The sequence below is a fragment of the Galleria mellonella genome, unplaced genomic scaffold (assembly GCF_026898425.1).
Source record: "Galleria mellonella isolate WM207_F2 unplaced genomic scaffold, CSIRO_AGI_GalMel_v1 utg714, whole genome shotgun sequence".
NCBI lineage: Eukaryota > Metazoa > Arthropoda > Insecta > Lepidoptera > Pyralidae > Galleria > Galleria mellonella.
In genome coordinates this window covers 42,552-64,913 of record NW_026442142.1, presented here as the reverse complement: position 1 = coordinate 64,913, position 22,362 = coordinate 42,552, and the positions used below count along the sequence as shown (strand labels likewise).

Below are 22,362 nucleotides of genomic sequence, written 5' to 3'. Positions count from 1 at the left end.
TAAATAAAGTAAATCGCTGGACTTTTTTTTATGTTTAAGTCATTATTACATTAATGACTTTTGCCTGCCGCTTACTTAGATAATCATTTCTAAATAGTTTGTCAAGATACAACATACGTCAGATTATAAGTTACACTTTTAGGAACACGATTGCGAAAACAGCTTTCAATTTGGTCAAGCAGTTTTTGTGTGATGCCAAAACAAACATACAGGCACACAGACAAAAATTCTAAATATATTATATCAATCAATGTTAATTAAAAGTCGTTCGACTTAAAACCGACTTTTACTTTTTTTTAAAGACGTACTCAGATTCGCCTCATTGTTCCAACATTACTCAGCCTTTTGCCTATTGCCTTTATTTTCGGCCGAGGCAGGGATTTATATTATTTGCCGTTAAGTAGTTTATTCGCTTATTTATTTCGGCATCACATTTCGATTATTATTGTCTAAACTGACATTATCGATTCAATTGAAACACGTCGCAGATATATATTAAGTACGTTATAATAATTGCACCACGGCAGCCACTCAGATCAGTAACTAAGTATATCTACATATGAATATTGACATGGAGCAGCGTCCACTTTAGGTTAATTAAATGTAAGTTCGTTCCAATTGACTTCGCCAATCGCGTTCAAAAAGCAATTGTTTCGTCGTACATATATATATGTATATAAGTGATTGCGTCGATTTTATTTTGTTGCAATCTGTAACAGAAACAGAGTTGTGTAAAATGTTATCAGAGGATGTTGAGCCGTGCTACACGACCGCCCGCGCCGCGCCGCGCCGCGCCGCATGACCGTGTCGCTATGGGAGCCCACTACCATTGCATGCTTATTGCAGTTTTGATTTAGTTGAAAACTTATCGGTTTTTCTATTTTATCTATAATCTCTTGAGAAATAGTAAATACTATGCTTTCCTTGTAGGGTAACTGACTTGAATGTAGAAATGAAATAAAAATGTTGCTAAACGCTAAACTCAAAAACGGATGAACCAATTTGGCTATGTTTTTAAATACTTGCTGGAGTCCGGAAAAGCTTCATTAAGAGAAAAAGTAAAAAAATTTCGCGGAAAAACGTTACACCCCATTTTTCTTTCTCCCATACAAACTGTTCCTAGCTGCCAATTCAAACGTTTTAATCAAATATTGATAGAGCGATGCTATTCAGGTGAGCCAGTTGGTAATATTAATAAAATTATGCAGATAGTTTGTCTATTTATGCGTGCACTAGCGGCTACTGGTCACGAGTGCTCTGATTGACGGTAGTTATATTGCATCCCAGTGTGCTGTTGTGTACGTGTGTGTTGATATAGGAAACAGCTCTACACGCTGAATACGTTGTACTGATAACGCTGCAAGCTGAGATTGTGTCGAGTGCAGATAGCGCATTCGCTGCCGGATTGTTTCAGTTGTTATAATATTAATATGTTAGAAGTTTTTATATTCCTAAACCTTGCCCTGTTGCCGTGGATGGATTGACTGACATCATACGTTGCCTTGTTTTATAGCAAGTGTCGTCAGCTATACTCGTACAACTATACGTAAAAATAGTCACCATGAAATGAAACATTCAGCAATAAAACTAACTAAGTACTAAAAAAAACGGAGTGTAATACCGTTTTTTTTTATCGAAATAAAATTTTTCCGTCAAGTTGAAGCCAACAACGACAATAGCTACACACTCGTATTTACTCATATTGTTGGCTTGAATATGAAGATCATGACACGTGACGTTTACGTATTAAGATGAGTAACAGCATATTCATACCGAATATGGTAATGTCTGTATTCTCTACAATATACAGACAATTATAATGACGGAATTAAAAATAAAGTAAATAGATTTCGTGGTTTCATTTAACTCTGTTACAGGCCTTGCAGCCATTGTAACTGCAAGCTAACCAGAGGGAGACTTTGTACAAAAGTCGATTGCTTGGGCACCTCTGTCCCATTCGTGTTTCTATCATGAAGCAGTTGTGTTTGCATGGCTGTGTTTCGGTTTGAAGGGTGGGATATGGCGTGAATTTACAGGGTACAGAGGAATAACACCTGAGTCCTCAGGAATGGCAATGCATGGGGAGTATCATGGGCGAAACAGTATACTCCGTTATGTCCATGGTACTGTTCATGTGTATAGGCGACGGTTACCACTTTCCATCAGGTGGGCCGTCAGCTCGTTTGCCATTCTAAGTTGTATAAAAAAAAATTTGTGTTGTGTTGTTTTATTGGTAATTCTTGCTTTTTGATGTGTATTGCGAAATGTGTGTGAGTGTGTGTGTGTATATGTGCGTATACATCGAGTTATTTGTGTGCATAGCGTATTGTAGTGCACCATAATCAGCGAGGCAGCCTACTTGTGCTCGCGGCGCACGCTCGTGAACACGGCGCCACGTCCCACTAAAACAAATGCGACCTTTTCTTTTATACGTTTTATGACGTTAAATAAAACAAGCGAACAATGAAGGAACCGTTAAAGAGTGCCAGTATGTGGTGTATATACTTTTAGAACAATAGAAACACGACTCGTGTCACGAAACTGGTGGTGACGGTGTCACGCTCCGCTAGCACGCGGCCGGCGGTGGCGTGCCGGTACGGTACAACATTGTCTTTGCTGATGTATCGGATTCAGGCGTGACATTTGCTCTTACACTTTACAAAGTAATATAGTAACGCAAACATATACTTACGACTAACGGAAAAAGTGTCACAAGCCCAAATGTAATTTTATTATTCGTGAAACTGAACAACTTTCTCCACGGAACATGTATCGAATCCTGATATGAAAATACTTTTTGTATATTTCATACAGATCGCGTGGTCTCGAGGTCCGTTTAATATGAATAAGTACAGAAATTATTGTCGTCGAAGTTCTGCTAACTTGTGGTAGTATTAATCGTCGTCTAAAGACATGACATGACAACACCATAGAAATGACACAAGCGTGTGAGCATATCTCCCTTGCCGCTGAAGCATGTGACTACATGAGACTATGAAAATCTTAAAAATTGAAATGATGTGTTCACTGAGCTAACTGAGCAGCTTTTGCACTACACGACTCACAGGTAAATATTAGCGCTTCATTATCGACTGTTAAGATGATTACTTTGTGCCAAACTGGCGAGCTGCGTTGTTTATTTATTGAGCGTTCACGTCATCGCTTACTTTACCATTTGTGAATAACCACTTATCGGTTTGCTTGGTATCGTACCAATATATCACCATTTGAATTTATGAATACAGATGTAATTAAGAGTCATTATTACGCGTTGATGGTTTTCCCAATATTCCTTATTCATATATGTTTTTTATTAAACTAATTTGGGAATAACGTTTCGAAAATGAGCTTCGATGGAATGAAGCGCCTTAATGGATGAAAATGGAATGATAACCTCTCGTGCATCATCCGTTTACGCTGGCGTAGCACCAGTGTAAGATAATAGGTGTGGATGATGACAGGTCAGACAGCACATCGGAACGAATTTTGCAACAAATTTACCACGATGGTTTTCAGGGGGGACCTGATGAGATTTCGTTACTAATCATACGGAACTTGTATAGTACAGTACACGCAAAGCGCTACGCGGCGATCGATAAAATCGAACGATTGAATAACGTGTCGTAAGAAGTGGAGGCGATCGTACAAAATATTGGCATTGCCTTTAATTTACCTACTTCTAGTAATATAACAAATTGTTTATTATCATTTCGATTTTAGATCCGATGATGTGGAATGGTTAAATTTTCTTTTGTCGAGTCTTTGGCAAATGAAAACTAACGCCGGAGTCAGACGCTAAGTCAAAAACCTCCCTTGCGTAGAAATTAGTGAAATTAGCACGATTATAATATTATTTTTCTCTTTTGAATAAATTCAAATTAAATTTAATTATATCATATTTAATTCTTTTTTTTTTCATTCCCAAAGAGGGTTGACGTCAGGCAGGCGGCCGGTCGTAAAACTATAAGCCAAATCTTTTTGTAATATGGATAAGATCATATTACACCGACCCCAATTAATAATTAGGACCCCAATTAATATAGGAAGTTGATGATTTAATTATAATAATAAAAATAATAAGTAAGGAACCTTTTAAATGATCGATTGTTTGAAACGTCCGCTTGCGGTGCAGTATAGCTGTATTTATTAGTGCGATGCAGCGACACCGACACCGGCAGCGGTAGTGACAGTGCTACTTTGATCGGAGACGGGGCAAGTAATCTCAGCTCGTCAGCCGCGGACCCAGTAGTCGGCGTGTTTGTTTCGCTCAGGTAATGTTTAATGAATCGCGTCACCAGCTCCGGCACCGTCACCGGCCGGACACACCTTTTGTTAGTCATAGAAATGAGTGTGTTGCCTATTGCATACGTGGAGTAGCTCAAGTAAATCCATTACAAAGTGATATAACACAAAAAGATACAAATTTTTAAAACCTTTTTTTCTCTACTTTACGGGATTTTTATGGTTCTTTTCTTTTATTACTATTATTAGTCGCATGCTAGGTTAAAAATATCACACGTACCTATGCGTTCAAAAATTTCTGCCATGACAAATTAGACGGTGCGGGGTCCCGGTTTGCTATATGAGAATGAGCTCTCTTTTGTTATTGCGTATCAAAATAAAATTTATTTCAGAGCGTCGGCCTCGATTAGCGATCTCTTGACCTTGATATGACCGTACTGTGGCGGAAAAGCGAAGTAAGCACACGAACCTTGCATTGCGTCCGTTCCGCGGCCCTGGCAAAGTTATCCCTGCTGTCTAAAACAATACATTTCCACAAAAAATGTTCTGGGAAGTCAAGTTAAAACAATCCGTTGAATATAGAATCTTGAAATTTTGCAGATAAACTCTTAAGCGTGCGTAGGTGAACAATAAGAAAGGACTTTTGAAAATTCAACCCCTAAGCGGGTAAAATGAGGGTTGAAAATTTGTATATAAATTCGTTAATTTAGAAGATAGACACGTGAAATTTTATAAAAAAAATCGGACACCACACGCTTTCGAAGCCGTGGGCTAAATTAAATTATATAAAATTAAAACTTACGTAAATATGAAAAATTCTAGCTAAGCAAGAAAAAGAAATACGGCAAGACGCGTAGGAAGCGAGTTAATAGAACCTTGTAATAACGTAAATGTAGGATTCGCCGCAGCTTTGTAGTGTTGGACTGGACGGGACAACGTTAGTTGTAGACAGCCAGTTGTATGTGCCACGGACACGTTCACGGTCGCGGCGTGATGTATGACGGTGGTAATAGGACGGTACGTACATTAGCTACTGCTCGCCGTACTGGCTTGTAATTTTCGTAATGTTTTTATTAGACAGACACAGTTTACAAAGCGAGGCCTGTTGTAAGTACACTGTGTACAATACATAACATAACACTAACCGTGTCGACGAACATTTGCATGATTAAAATTTATTTATGTTTCCCATCTCAAGTCTAACGAGTATAATAAAATAGGTATAAAACTCGTTACATTAAATTCTCACCATTTTGTTAGTTTACTGAACGCGTGTGAGATGACGTACAATAGCTAGTGCGTTGCTCTTGGCTCGCTCCCACCGCTTTTAAAGTTGCCAAAATATTTTCATTCCATGTTTATTTTAGTAATTCTGCTAAAATCATTATATTAAATGAACTGTTTAAATTAATCTGTAGAAGGTAGATTATAGGTGTTTTTTTTTATGAGACCGAAATGGAATAACATTTACACCGCCTTCGATATGGTTACCAGTGAAGAATAATTGAAGAGGATGAAGTCAGCTCTGTTGGCTCATCGTGAAGAATATACTAGGAATTGACCGTGGTGGTCTCCGGGGGGTGACGACGCAGAGGTTATCACTAACGATTCCATCTCTCCCTTAGGCCTTGTGGTTAGGAAACTAAACCATCAGGGTAGCTGTATGTGAGCGGCGCTGTAGACGTCATACGCACGTCTGCATGTAGCCAGTGTTCTTGACATCAATTTATTATATCAATATAATTATTTTAAAAGGTCTTCGTGATGATACAAGCGGTTCTTACAAATTCACGTAAATATATACGTTTAATTCTTGCTTAAGGGTCATCGGGCTCTATCTGACATAACGATCTATTATCTGATTTATCTGTTAACGGTTTTTTTTCATTCGCTGAAATAGATCATGTATTTTTTTTAGTCTATCTGCTGGTATTGTACTAAATTACCAAAATTGTTAAAAATGTTGCATATATCTATAATATTTATTATAGATATATGCAACGTTAACTATAAATAATAACACTCATAAGTGTAGGCTTTCAAAATAAATATTTTTTTTTCTTTATTTAAAAAAGTTTATATTTTTAAGTAATAAATATGAGTATTGTTTTCTTAATTCTTGTTTAGCCTCTCGGACACAGGTATTTATTATTTAGTAATTTGAATTAACTGTACAACAATAAAAAACGACATTTTGTTTTGAGATAAGGGTAATTTTTAAGTTCTTTCTTTGGATATTGAAGAATAACCTGGTCTCGACAAACATAGGTGGACTGTGTGAATTACGATAATTTGCGAAAGTGTAGAGGGTGCTCCGGTAGCCATCGATGGAAAATGACAACACAACCGTCCACACCAAATAATGGGACAAAGGCGGGCCTCGTGGTGATAGGTTTGTACGATCAGGCGGTACCTAATCGATCAAAAAATGTTAGGCTACGAAACCATATCATGTATGGCTGCGTTGTGTGCATCAGCTTGTTAACCTATATTTCGGCGACACTCCATTTACTTACTGTGTCGCTTTTCTTGTCCTACATTTAAAAACAGCCAAAAACACGGTACGTTGTGTATTGATATCAGAGTAAGAGTGTACGTTTTGTTTGTTGCAGGTGAGTGCGGCCCACGGGCGCCACGTGCATGTCTCTATCATGCTGGACTGTCTCTGGTAAGTCGGCCTTCATTGGTAGTCCACGCGGTCACGCGGATGCGCCGTTCGTACTGACTGGGTCGCGAGCACTCGCTATCGACTCGCGTGCTAACAAATTATATTAGTTCAATTTATAATATACAAAATGTGGGTTTAATTTTTACTAGATAGAATACATCTGAGCTTGCTTACCAGTGATGGAACGAATACTCTGTGAGTTTTTTTTAATGGATGATAATGTAATGGTAACCTCGCCTGCGCTAACGGTATACGCTGGCGGGGCACAAGTGAGAGATGATAGGTGAGAATAAAAAGGCCGTCAGTTAGTCCGTTATGGTGAATACTCATGGAATTTAGCGCGATGGATTCCAGAGGGGATCACTTGGAGGTCAATCTGAAAGGATATATTGTTAGCAATGGGCTGGTAATCTGCATTACTAACAATCTCTTCATCGCCAATACTCTGTGAATAATGCCTCCAATAACGCACTACTAAAGCCAAATCTCTTCTGTCATAATTTTAAGTGTTGCGATGACGCGACAAACCGAGTATCCACTTTCCAATGCAAACGACGTCGCATGCTGGCGTTTTACATGATCACAACACAGCTGCGGGCGGTCAGCATGACGCCGCACCTCGCGACTTTTGCCACGCTTGAAATTGATACCGCTATAATTGCCACCGACTCCAACGAGGTCTACAAACTGTACCAGTTTAAACAGTAACAGATAACACTTATTTCTAGTGAAACGAGACAACACAACACATTGTACAAAAGCAACAAATTATGTACAGATGAAAGTTGTCACATTATTTGCAATGTTATTTAAATTCTTATTAATTGAATAGAAATGACCTTTATCCCAAACGTATCGGTCGCGTAGCGTTGTTGTTACTTGTCGCCGTTGCAAGTGGTCGCAAGTATTCGTTGACACCTGTAAAGCGTGTCATTGTCGTATCTGCTAATTAGAATATTAAAACTTGATTGTGTGTGGGAGGGGTATGGCCGCGACGTGCTGCACAAGACTAGCGACTCCACAGTGGAACTGTGCGGAGTGCGGGGGCGCTGCAGCTCTCGCCACTGACGACTTCATCTCGGATCACATGCGGCCCGGAGACGTACTCAGTGGTACTTTTAATGTATGATAAAAAGCAGTCTTTTTTTTTTTTTTTTTTTTTTTTTTTTTTTTTTTTATACAACTTAGAATGGCAAACAAGCTGACGGCCCACCTCCGTCGCCTATAGACATGACGACCATGGACATCATCTCGGATCACATTATTCCTCTGCGGCCCCACTCTTCAAACCGAAACACAGCCATGACACAACTGCTTCACGGTTGAAACACGAATGGGACAGAGGTACTTTTAATGTCTGATAAAAAGTCAAGTCTCCTTGCGCATTATTGCATAACCGGTGTGGAGGTGTCTCATAGTGCTCGGACGGCGCGGACGCGATTATATTGCTCTTATTTAGCACCTCATACTTCTATTAATGAATTAATAGAAATAGAAAACATTTATTCGGTATTTCATATATGAATATAAAACAAAAACACTTTGAGAAATTGTGCATCATATTATTTTACTTTAATAATAAGGAATCATTATGCTCGTCATCTTCAAGAGGGTTTATAAAAAATATCCAAGGATAGGAGCCTGGGAAAGTAGGTTGTCGTTGACCATCTCATAGTTTTCTCTCTAATCCCATTATTTGAATTAGGCACGTAGTATATTTGTATCGTTTCTATCTGGTGGTGTTTAATCTTCTCATACCTACCATACCATTTTTTGCGGTTATTGAACACTATAAGCCGCGCCGCGGCTTCACCCGCGTGCATCAGTTCTTAAAGTATTCTACGTGCTAAGTTAGGATACGAGTATAGCCTGCCCGTGTAACAAATCTAATTCGAACCCGGTCAGTAGTTTTCTTGTGAAAGAGTAACAAACATCCATCTGTTCATCATTACCAACTTTTACATTTATATTATTCAGTCTGTCTGTTTTTTTTTTTTTTTTTTTTTACAACACAGTCTGTGGTAAGTGACTACCGCCGCCCATGATAGCCACCGATGGTAAGTGACTACTGCATCACCCACAACACCAGCGGCATTGCAGGTGTGCTGCCGGCCACCTGACATGTCTGTTTGTCTGTGTTCAGAATAAATGGTTTTGTTGTTATCTTGTTGTTATCCTTATGTTAATAAGCCGTGGTTACCCCACTATAAATAAGTAAAACAATTATAATTTTTCATACTTCAGATTTTTTCCGTTGCTCGAGGTCGCCGCAGCATGGTTCTGTTTTATGCGAGTCTTGATCCAGCCATTCTGCTTGTCACATCGCAAACATTAAAAAACAATATATTGTTTTGCACTCTCTGTCTATAAGTACGGAGAATACATCCCTTTTTAGTCGTACGTTGCCAATCAGTTTTGATAACACGTTCATACCGGGTTAAACTTCAACAGGAAAAGAGATTATGTAAGTAGCGCAGCAGATAACGTGAGCGAATGTCATATGTTGTGCTCCTTGAATAATCTCATTTCATGCTTTTTCCAATTACATTACCCATTCCACATGTCAGCTGAGGCCAGATGCTCTTCGTCTATCTTTATGCTGCTTATCTGCTGGATTTTGAATATTATTTTCTATGGAGACCCTCAAGAAAATCCCGTGCAATTATTTATTGGAGGGTATACATGTAGGTTATTGTTTATTAAAATTGCGTAAATACGAGAGCACATAATTTTTTTAATGGGTGAAAATGAAATAATAACCCCTTCTGTAGTGCAGTATATCGATGTTGTGTCCAAGAGTTATCCTACTGTTTGTTTATTTATTTATTACTAGCGGCCCCGCCCGGCTTCGCACGGGTGGACATTTTAAAAGGTAGCCATTAAGGCTGCACACACGACGGAAGTTTAAAAATGAAGTAACTTCTCTCGTTTTCCCAACATTTCCCTCTCTGCTCTGCTCCTATTGATCGTAGCGTGATGAAAAGTATAAGATAAGATACTATAACCTGTCCAGGAATATGAAGAATAATTGTACCAAGTTTCGTTAAAATCCGTCGAGTAGTTTTTGTTTCTATAACGAACATACAGACAGACAAAAATTTTACTGATTCCATTTTTGGCATTAGTATCGATCACTAATCACCCCCTGATAGTTATTTTGTAAATATATTTCATGTACAGAATTGATCTCTCTACAGATTTATTATAAGTATAGATAGATTATTATAGTTTTTTTTATTTTTTTATTTAGACTTTAATTAAACTGAATTTAATTTAGTTGCTTTCTATTTTTGTTTGTTTTGTTTTTGTTTCTTCTCTTCTTGTTTTGTGCGCTACTGTGTGGGTCGCATGCTTCTTCGTTTAAATTATTTCTTTCTTTCTTTCTTTCTGTGCTATGGCGGTATACACTGGTGAGGTAGAGAGAGTGAAGGATGATAGGTGAGTATGAAAGCATGTCCGTTGGCTCATCTTGACAAATTTAACAATAATTAACCACGGTGATTTCCAGTGGGAACCGCGTGGAGGTCGACCTGATAACGACACTACGAACAATTCCTTTCCCTCAAATACGGCAGCATTAGATAGCTATGTATGTATACAAATGCAAACGTGCAAAGTCGAGAATGAGTTCGCACGACCTCCGCAAGTATTGGGTAATAATAGGAACGGTTGGTTGATTTAGCTTCGTGTTTAGACTTACTAGTGAAGCAAATTTAATATTAAAAATCACTATTATTTGCTTCGATATTTGAGCCGGCTCGTCGGCCGGTTATTTTTACCTCGCCTTTCGTAATTTGAAAAATAGAATAGGATCTGCGAAAAATCCCAGCAGTTCTCTACAGAATCCGGTGTTCTGATGGACACAAAGATGTCTAGAAATACGGAAGAATAATAAAATAATCATTCTATTAGACGGCGGCCAGTCGCGATTCCTCGCATCTTTCTCAAAAGAGTCTATCGGCGCGGGGGGGCGGGGACCCCGGGGACGTAAAACGGACACAGTCTGTCCATTGTCCACAGACTATCACCAAAATTGTAAGCAAGCAAAGCACCTATCCCTTGTGTATTACGAAAAGCAAGATGGTACAAATTTTAATATAAATTTTAGGTTTCAAACTGGCGTCATTAGTTACCATACGTCCAAAATTGTCTGGACTGGACATATTCGGGCTATCCGGATTATCTACTTGTGAATCTTGTAGTTTTATTTATTTATTATTTTATAGGAAGGCTTTTATTCATTTTATTCGGCAACTATTTCTCTAGCGCAACAAGACAAGCAGACCACTTAGTCCTATAACATGTCCGTTTTGGTTTGTGAGGTACGAAACTCTTTCTATCTGGCTACGACGAAGTTAAAGCGAAGGGTCACAGTTTAGTAGTATGTTTGTTTGTACAGTAAGTGCAGTGGAGCCGTAGCGTCTGAACTGAACTACTTATCCGATTTTGATGAATGCGGTTATTTAACGATTCGTTATGATGAGCCGAACGACTGCCCCACTGCTAAGTTGCTGCTAGTTTCTAATAGGTAACATACCTAGTGCAGTAAACAACTCCAAATACACTCAATACAATAATACAAACATGAGTGCTGACATCAGCATTTGTCACAGAATTTATATGATTATATCATGAGATCAAATTGATTTTTTAATTGTCTATCTAAGGTGACCTATCTCTTTGCGATTAATCCTTTTTCCTTTCCTCGCATAGAGAGATAATTGCAATGAACGTATATTAAGATAGCATCCACCTCGATATTTTTGCCTGTTTTGATTTACCGCACCACCACAATGTAAAAGTGTTCTGTGGATGGAGTGGGAAGTGGGGAGGCAGAGTTGTGTCCAGCAATACAGATGGGGGGTCGGGTGCGGGCTGCGGGCCGCCACCGCCGCCGCCACCCGCCACCCGTGGCGTACAGTTCCGCGCAGACCGCTCTACGGCACACACGTTCTGCGATGCTCGGCGGAGCAAACGCGGTCACAGCTGACAGAAGTCGCTCGCTCGCGCCTGGCTAGTGCAGTGCAAACACGGCCCGCCTGAAGGCTGTGCGTGGGTGGAGTGCAGAGTAATCGACTATTGGGCATGTGACGTGATGTTGCGCTCCGCTGGTTCTGGCGGCATGGTGGGTCTGCCGCCGCCGCCACACGCGCGGCTCTCCCTCTTCGACTCCTGCCATCGCAAAATCAGACTTATTGGTGGAGGACCGGTCGCTTTCCTCGGAGGACTTGTTGCGTGAGTTCACACGATTCAACCCTTTTCGTATGGTTCCAAATGTAGACGATAAATAAAAGCCAGTGCGATAAGTGGTAGGACCGTATCATATTAATCAAAGTATATAATTTACAAGGCAGCCGAGACGTTAGGTAACGGTGAAGCTTGCAATGACACGGTCTAGATACCCGCGAAGACCGCAGCAGCGCTGTTTCCGGCACGCATCTCACGATCCCTAATGTTTGTTTCGACCTCAATGCGCTGCTTACATTGTCTTTGCGTTGGGCCCGCATAGCACCACACTAGCACAGCATAAGTTGTATGTGTGCTGCAAGCAATGTTGACCAACTACCAGATATTATATTATACCATACACTGGTATTTTGAGATGCTGACAGTTGGCACTAACTTGTTAGTTAGTGCCAATAAATAGGATATAGACAAATAAACAAATGGATGATAGTGCTCGTATCATCCATTTATTTATTGTATACCTACTTAATATAGGGGGTGAGCTTGGATGATGACTTCATTCTCCGTGATTTGTTTATACTGCTAACATATAAAAACGACATACCTAGATAGATACTATATTATAATAATCCTGTAATCCACGATTAAGCGCGCAGCGAGGCAGGCGGGAACTGCCAGCTGTTGTATATTTATAGTTTAATTCAATTTCACTCCTACTAAGTGAGTACTTATAGTCAACAAATGTATTATAAGTTATTTCATGAAATAATAACGGCTAGAATATCATGATTGCACTATTACAAATTATGAAAATGCCAAGATAGATAGATAAACTTTTTGTTTGCATCAAGAGATACACAAAAATTGTGACAATAGTAGCAGAAAAAAATAGCATAACATGTGAAAATGTAATATGTGTACCACTATAATATAAGAAGGCAACATCTCGGTGAGTTGTTTGCTTAATAAGCAAACCACTGATTTTAAGTTACTGCCTAAAAAAATTCCAAACACACGCGCAATGGTACCGTTGCAAATACAATTTATTTAATAACATCATAGTACAAAATATATAACAGACAGACCAACATCCAGATGTATTGGGGTTATCCCATTTCGCACTATCAAGCAGATTATTAGCCTTATTTTTCAAGACAAATTACACTAGCTGTTTATAAACAAGATCTATTTACTTGTACATATATAAACAAATATTTTATGAAATTGCATTGTAATATCTATTTTTTTTCTGTATTTCTAAATGCACTCAAGGACATTGACAGTGTAATAACGAATCCATAAATATTTGGGCAAGTACTTATTGTCAGGTTAGATTTACCTATATTTTAACTTCACACCAGATTTAGTTTTTTTTTAATACATGAAATTTTTTTATGAAATAATGGTATACTGTGCCTGCACTGTTGGTTTATAATGGCGGGGCACCAATGAGGGATGATAGGTGAGAATAAAACAGGTCAGGTGGCCCATCGTGACAAATTCATTATATAATAATCACCATGGTTTCTAGGGGTAACTGGGTAACTGCGTGGAGGTCGACCTGACAGGGTAATAATACAATACTAATAGCAATAGGGCCGCTAGACTCTCATTACTGACACCCCCCCCCCCCCTCCACCCGCAGCCCTTATTGATGAAGATAGAATTATGCAGCACCAATACCAAGTATGATAATGCTAGGTTAGTTGGCTCATCGTGCGAATTGATCAGGAACCAACCACAATGGTTTCCAGGAGAGACTGCGGGGAGGGCTAGCCTCCCCATTACTAACAATCCCTTCCCCTAAGATTCAGTGCTGTATGCTCGCAATTAATAAACAAGTATAGTGTAGCTGACAGTGTGGTGGACGAGTATGACGGCGTTACTGTTACATACCGTGAATGAAGTGAATAATATCATTACAATATCTCATATAAAACACATCGCTTCAGAAGTTCTAGCACTCACGAACAGACAGAAGTATTCCACACATAATATTGTACAAAAACCTTTTAAGTAAATTTCTTAAATGTACCGAATCCAAAGAAACATTTTCTATTAAAATATTTATTCTATTAATAAATTATTATTATATGGAAATTAAATAAATAATAGTATAATAATGAGTGATACTCGGCGATCCATGATTTGTTCAATTTACACATACTGAAAAATAATAATAAACTATATGTATTTTCGCCTATTTTATACTGTTGCGTTGCATTGGTAAGCGAGCTAACGGTCCTCCTGGTAGAAAGTGGAACCCCTTACTGTCGCGTAACATACATGAACGGCTCTACGAATGAGTAACTTACCTACTGACTCCTACGACTCGTCTCTGGATAATTTTAAATTAAATAATAATAAAAAAAAAAAAAAAAAAAAAAAAAAAACTAAAAGATATCCCACACAGCTTGCTCATTCGATTCCATTAGCCCTCTAATATTACTTACTCTGGTCGGCCGAATTGTATTCATTGACTGATTTCTTGGTAAAAGGTGGAATTACCTAGTCTGGCAAAGTGTTTTAGATGTAAATACTTGTTGGCAAATTCGAGCGTATTTGTCCCAGCACTCGGTAAAGACTTACTACTCGTAACTAGTTAAATCTCTGGAAAATATTAAGAGTGCAAATGTTTTGGTTACGGTGTAGGGATGGATATTTGATAAAGATCCTTACTGTAATAATCCATTAATATGCCAATGAATTACAATCACCAGACGGATATGGCAAAGACTTGATGCAGACTTCTTCTACACATCTTTCTTCTTTTACCTATTGCCTTATTGTAATGCCCTATATTTCTTTAATCGCCTTTTACGATTTCTTCGGAATGAAAGCAATCATATTTTATTAAGTCAGTTTCAACTTGTGATGTTTTAGTACTTGTTACGGCTTGGCGCAATACTGTTTGTTCCCATAGCTAGTGATATAGTAGGATTTATAATTATGAATGTGAACGACACAAGTAGGGCATCGGCGACGGCTAGAGCAATGGAGTGTATGCAAGCCGGTCGTTAAGCGCCGACACGATATGCAGTATGGCACGAAATCGATCACAGCTCACCGTCACCGCAGTCCGCACCATCAGTCGCTGCGCCGTCGCGTCGCCATCTTGTACCGCCATGTATGCCGCACCACAATACCACAGCAGTGCCACGAATCGGCCATGGGAACCTGTGTCATTTGTTTGCCATCCGTAGTTTTCGTAGACATACTTTAATATTACTACATATTTGCTAGTTTTAACAGCTTTTGGGCAGGGAAATTATCTCTTAAATCGCTTATTGTTCATTTACTAAGGATTTTAAAAAGTAAGGAAATTAGTCCTGTTGCATTTAATTTGCTTTCACAAACTACCGGGAGACGTTAATTGCTTTGGTATATTACGATACGAGAGTGTTGGCGTCTTGGGTAAGTTTGTGAAGCGAGTCATTACTTAACCGTTGGTTACATATATAGGCACTAGGCCAGTCAACGATTTGTAATCCGATTTACTAAATCAATTCAAATCTGCTGTAAAGATAGCTATATGCCCATACAAGCGGCACCCGTTCACGAGATGACGGATGAGTCGGCTATCATTGCGCTCAACATATTTTTAAGGTTGCTCATTCATTCTGGTGCTGCCCACTGGGGTAGAAGATTGTACTTTCACGGTGCTCCCGTTTGTTCTTCACCGCCATCAAACTACGCCGCAATTGATGTACTAATATACTAGTATTCATCACGATGGACCGTTTTAAACCTCTGGTTTAAACTGCTTCTTTCTCATTTCTTCAATTTTTTTTTAATTAATCTTATGTTAACGGCTAATGTTGCCAGTGTTTTGAGAGAAGGTTTCACCATTGTCAGCTGTAGAGCCATGTACTGCTCGTAGTTCCGTACTATTCACAAACTTCAATTGCAGATTATTTGTGTGGTAGCCGACCCTGAGTACTGTGGCCACAAACTGTAATGTTATATATAGGACACAGTTTCCATCAATACTGTTGGTTGGCAGTAACGGGACCTCGCAGAGCGGCCGCGGCTCGTCCCCGATACTCGCTCTGCTTGTCCATTGTTCTATTATTCGCAGTGCACTCAGTGAATTACAACCCTACCGGTTATTTGCTCGTTAACATACATTTTTATAAAAAGATATGTAGAGATTGACTGTAAATCGATTTGAACCGAGTTGAACAAGCATCTGCTTATTTTTAGTACTTACTTAGTATATTTTTAATTGAAAACTTGCCAGACTTCGTTTCTCATATATGAGTAATATTATTATAAGGTATACCAACTACTATTAACTACGTACATAAAATTCAGTAACTATAAACAATTGATGTACGTAAGATATTCAATTCTGTGATAGAACAACCAATAGCGTTTGCGATACCGCTCGTGTAAAATAATCAGTCCACAGTTGACAATTTGACATAGATCGTGCTCATTAACAATGCAATGACACGGTGCGATCCGATGCTGCGAGCCGTGATGTTTCGTTAGAAAGCGGCGCGAGCGGCCGTCTTGCATCGTGCGGTGTGCGGTGTGCGGTGGGCGGTGGGCGGTGCACGCGACGCTAGCTCGGCTACCTGCATCGCTTCTTTACCTAAATGCGTAACCTTGATTCAGATCTATTGTGTTTTGTAGAAATTTGGTCAAATCCGACTTCTGCGAGGTAAATTTAAGACGAACAAAGCCCAAGACAACAGCTAGAATGAGAAACTGGATTATAGAACTGGGTAGCTTTAGACTAAAAGAGTGAGCTACACAGTTGTATGTAACAGATAAATAATGGTTTTAAAATGTTCTTGGCCATGTCTATACTGAATATGCACTGAACTTGAAAAATAGTAGGATAGAAAATCAGTTGCTTGGTCTACTACTTAACTCCAACTTTAGTAGACAAGGGGCAGAAGGGATTGTTAGTAACGGAAACTAGCAACCCCTTTACTAGCAATATATTATATCATATAACAGATGGACATCCACGCCGCGCTATGGAAAATAATGGCAAAATATTGACAATAAATGGTTTTTACTGAAGTAGGTTTAAATTTTGCTCTACCATACATATTTAAATAACTATTAATATTTATTATTCTTCGGATGTAATTATTGCACTATTAATTTCATGATTAAAGTTTATCTATACTTAATATTATAAAGCTAAAGAGTTTGTTCGATATGAAAAATAATTTTTGTGTTGGATAGTCCATTGATCGAGAAAGGTTTTAGGCTATATAGCATCATGCTGTGAACAGTAGGAGCGAAGCATCATTGAAAAGTGTTGCAAAAACGGAGAAAATTATTCATATTTAAGGGCTTCCGTTGCGTGCGCTGCGTGAACGGATCAAATTACCCAAAAAAAAAAAAATACGTATGAAAGAATAAATCCTTTTTAAATGGTCTAAAAAAATTGTAGGAAAATATATTATAATTGTGAAAGAATTTAATGAAGATACCTTAGATCTTTAAACGTAAACGAACTTACCTCAGATTCTGAAGTTTGGTAAGTATAACACTGTCATATCTTTTGTAAGTTATTGGGAAGATACATTTGGAACCTATTTGAAACTCGCTTTTAAACCATAGTGGTTAATTTTTGTTAAATTCGTCACGATGGGCCAACTGACTTCCATCTTTCATCCTGCTATGATTCCATCCTCACCTTCACTGGTGCCTCGTCATCGTATACTGATAGCGCAGTTTACCATTCCTATTTTCACCCATAAAAAAATCAACTTCAGGAGATAAAAATGAATGCCCTGAAAATAGCACAATTATTATTTTTTTACATACCTACGAGTATAAAAAATAGTTGTTTCGCTCGCTCCACGGAAACGGTCTTCTTTTCCTGTGGATATGTTCAAAAATCTTTCCATAGTAAATGTTTTTACCCTATATGGAACCAGTTAGTACCAGCCAGATTATAACTTTATAAGTTAAATACTTTTTGCATGTTTATGATATTGTTTTTGAATACTATTGAAACACTATTACTGCGCGGTAGAATGATATCTCACTCATTGCATCCATTGATGCTGAATACTAACGTGGGGTACCATGGGTACATAAATATCAGAACTCATAGAAGAGAATAGCATTTTATTGTTAACAGTTATATCCTATCGGGCATGCAACAGAACTCTCGTATATTAATCTCTCTCGTATAATAATTTCCATTTAAGTTTCCTCTTGTCTGTGCAACTAATTCATGCATCTTCTTCTTTGATCTCAGCATCTCCCAGCATTTTCGCCTCTTCTAATCATACAAAGATTTTTTTTAATATTATTTAAGTAAATATATAACAATTTATGTTAATAAAAACCATGTTTATCCAAACGTAAATTGTCTCACTTATAATTGTCTGTTGGAGAGTTGGTCGTGTGGCGCACGACAACTGCACAATATGTTTGGTAATGATCGGCATCATTAGGCCCAAAGTGAAACCGCTCACCTTGACTCGGATAAATTATTATAGTTTCACAACGTTTTAAACAATAAAAGCTCGCAATAGTGATGGCCGCACACGGGATTCTTGTTTGTTGTTATTCATCATCCATAAAAAAGTGAAACGGCCAGAAACACACATTTGAGAGACTGATATTTGTTCAAAGTAACTAGTAACATTGAGCCCATATACATATTGGACAAATAAGATCTGAAGCTCATTCCTTCGTGACTCTGTGATACCTGGCGAGTGGTGAGCCGTGCTGTGTCACGTCACGGGAGCTGTACAACTTGCATTCTATGTCAATAAAAGATTGATTTTGTATATAAATTTTGCTCATCCACCGATTGATGATTATTATAAAAGTATAAACTAAATCATATCTAAATGCCGTCAATGTCCATCTGATCACATTTTGTAACATTAAGATTTCATAATAGAACTTAGATACTGGCTGTAATTGTGAATACTGATTACATACAGTATTTATAAAATAAAAAATAAAAATTAAGGAATAATGTAACTACGCGGGGGAACATTTGTCGCAGTAACAGATTACATAATATTTTGATATATTGTAACGAACTATCTAAATCAGAGCAACTAACCAACGTAATATGTACATAATGTTGATTGCTTAAATAGCAGCATGTTCGGTGCGGTGCGTGCGGTGCCTACCGTGCGTATGCGGCGACATCGACGTTTCACTAGTTCGCAACACTTCGACCAACAACACTAGTACCAACTAGATGAGTTAAAGCGCCACAAACCACCGAGCGAATAATGCCTCACTCACAACATGACTTAGTTTACAACTGCGCTTTATATTCGCATTTATACATCGAAATCATTAAATATTTACACCCTTATATGTTTCATTAGATTGTGATACTCTTTTAACGCACTTTCTCTTTTTTGTATTTTTTTCTAAATTTTTTGCTGACAGTCTGTGTTGTTATTTGTGTGCTGTAAGTAGTTCAAATAAGTTATTTATCTACATATCTATCTTAGACGATGCCATACTTCGCTTGGTTTGAAAGTTGAAAAGGCCATCTGCTGCTGCAGCAGATGGCCTTGGTACTCGAGACGTTATTTAGCGATGCCTCGTTTGAGTTTTGTTTGAGCTCATAAACGCTGTATCTGCATGCAGTTGATGTTCTTTATCAAAGGTTCTACTACTATTTGGATTTTTATTTAGTTTATTTGCTTGCAGCGTATAGTAAAGAAAAAGTAATACATTCTAAAGACCGCGACATCGTCCCGTAGACACGAGGTCTACACTTTAGAACCGTATGTTGTGGCGGCTGGCGGGCGAGGAAGGACAAATTAATAAGCAAATCACTATTGATTTTTGTTGCTATGACGTCAGCTGACTGATTCAAGGTCAATTGTTGTATTGATTTGTTTGTAACACTGCCTAACACTTGATTAGAGACAATATATAAAACGTCTCTGTAACACGTACCGTTGGATGCATGCACTGCCCTGCGGAAATAACTAATTAACTAATAGAAGTAACTAGTAACTAGGTAACTGATACTCGAGCACAATAGCACGGGCTCAGACTCTAATTTTGTTCTGAAATAGGCTCAATACAACCAATGCAATTTGACTTCAGTTGTATGGGCTTCCAATCGAACATGTCGAGAAATGTTTGTCGTGTATTCGACTACAGCTAGATGTAAGTATTATAAGTAATAATGCTTTGTATGGGATTGTGTGCGGGAGGAGGTTTGCGACCAATAATTAGCTTTTACAACATCGTTCTACGTAGTTCAGTAGCGGCACGTACTTGCACCATCTATCTCTCTCTGTCTGTCAGTGACGTAAACAGGTGTCAATAATTTTTTTTTAAAGTAAAATTAGGTTTTACCTGCGACCTCGTCCGCGTGACCAGGATATATTCACTGACCGGATTAAAAAGTACTCGTAGCTTCCTTTGCTCCTTCTCCATCCAATGTAGTACGTGCGTACCAAATTTTAATAGACCGATCAGGTCAAATCTTTCCTCTTTATAATATATTAGTATTAGTGGAGACAACTAAATGGATAACCACCATTTTATTGTTATATGTATTGCAAATGTTTCGTAATAAATAATGTTTAGTATTGAAAAAAATATTGCATATCCTACCAATAAATATGTATAAACGAAGCGACTTAACTATTATGGTGATGAGTGGTTTTATTGCATGGCGAGTACGCAACACATAACAGTTCCGCAAGTGACAAACAGGCGCGCTGGCGCCAGGAGCAGCGCTCAACAAATGGTGGGTAGTAGGGCAGCTCGGTAAATAGGGGAGCAGGTGAGTGACGAGGCGACGCGCACGCGCACACGCGCACACGGCGTCTTGCTTGCGTAACTTCGAGTATAGATTTTTTCAAAAATGATCCTCGAATATTCGTTTTAAATTTTATATGTAATTTTTATTTATGGAGTTTCTAAGAAATTGATAAACTATATAAATGCAGGTTGAAATCGAAAGTTTTACTGGTAAATATTCCTTTCAAAGAATTCTAAATTCTTTGAAAGGAATATTTACCAGTAAAACTTTTCGATACGGTGAAAAGAATTCCTGATTATACTCCGGACTTCATCATTGTCTAAGGGTGAACTGTCTTGGTGTGTGCCACGAACAAAACAGATTTGATTTTCTAATAAGCTGTATTATAGCTAGAATAATAAGAACGGTATTTAAAACAACTGACACTTTATCTGTTTCCATTGGACACGGCTGGATTAAGAGAATTTTTGTATGTTATTGATCGATGTTTTAATTATGTTCTGCCGGTGCGGCGACTAGCATGCTCCCGCTACCAGCTAGAACAAGAGCTAAATGGAACATTTCGCAACAGTGTTCGCGTCTCGCGTTGCAAACGGAGAATGGCGCAACATGACGTCCATGCAGGAGTTCGCGCCGTTTCACGTGAAGGTCATTTCGGTGGGCTGTAATACGAGTATTTTGTATAGATATTTATTACGGTTGTATCGAAGGCGGCCGTGTTGTTCCATTATCATATTAATGTAAATGTTTATCTTATTTTGAAATGTGTACATTCATTTTATTGTGTGATCTAATTAGACCGAGTAAAGCAGGCCATTAAACATCGCTACATATGAATGAGTAGTTATAGCACAAGAGCCGTTGCTAACTGGAAAATATATTAAATATTGACTTTTTAACCTTTGCAACCTGAGTGCATTGAGCATGAGAACGGAAGAGAGCTCTTTACACAGTGTTTGTAGTTTCATTACACCAGTATAACATGCGGTGTGCTTAGTAGCTATAGAATTATGTGATGTCCAATAACTTTACATTAGTGACGTATGTTTGACCTTTGTTCCATCTAAGAGATACAACGACTAACTAATGTATAAAAAGGAAAAATGATATAAACGTAATGTAATGCAATGCAGCTCGTGGTGGCGGCGTGGTCTCCATCAGCGGCCGACGGTGACCGTTACGACGCGCTGTGAATACAATACTATACATGCGTACACCGTAAACTAGTTAACGAACCGTCGACATAATTATTTGTGAAAACTAATCACGTTTGCATGCCACTTCACACACTTGTCAATAACCAGACCATGCCCCATATACCCAACCGTTACTGCTGCCGGTTAGATAGTTTAAGGGCGATATCCATGGCTGTCAAGGTGGCCGGAGCCATGTTTCAGTAAGGAGATCATTATCCAATCGCCACTATATGTATGCATATTGGGTAACTAAGGCGTCGAGTATTTTATGTTTACAAAGTTTAATAGTATGTATGGACAAATATGGTATCAGTGATCGCATGAAGGAACCGCTGGCTGTA

At 38.5% G+C, this 22,362-nt stretch overlaps 1 protein-coding gene across 3 annotated transcripts in view; it reads left to right on the top strand.

The window, feature by feature from the left end:
- Positions 1–22,362, top strand: part of LOC113523606 (MOB kinase activator-like 2) — a 52,821-nt gene that overhangs the window by 9,727 nt on the left and 20,732 nt on the right. The window contains exon 3 of one of the 3 annotated variants that reach the window (XM_031907584.2): positions 6,855–6,910. The exons of 1 other annotated variant lie outside the window; for it this stretch is intronic. In XM_031907584.2, the coding sequence (XP_031763444.1) occupies positions 6,894–6,910 (17 nt within the window). In that variant the 5' untranslated portion in view covers positions 6,855–6,893. Of the gene's footprint in view, positions 1–6,854; positions 6,911–11,820; positions 12,146–22,362 lie in introns of those variants that run through there. One more of the 3 variants, XM_031907579.2, reaches the window with a different exon arrangement.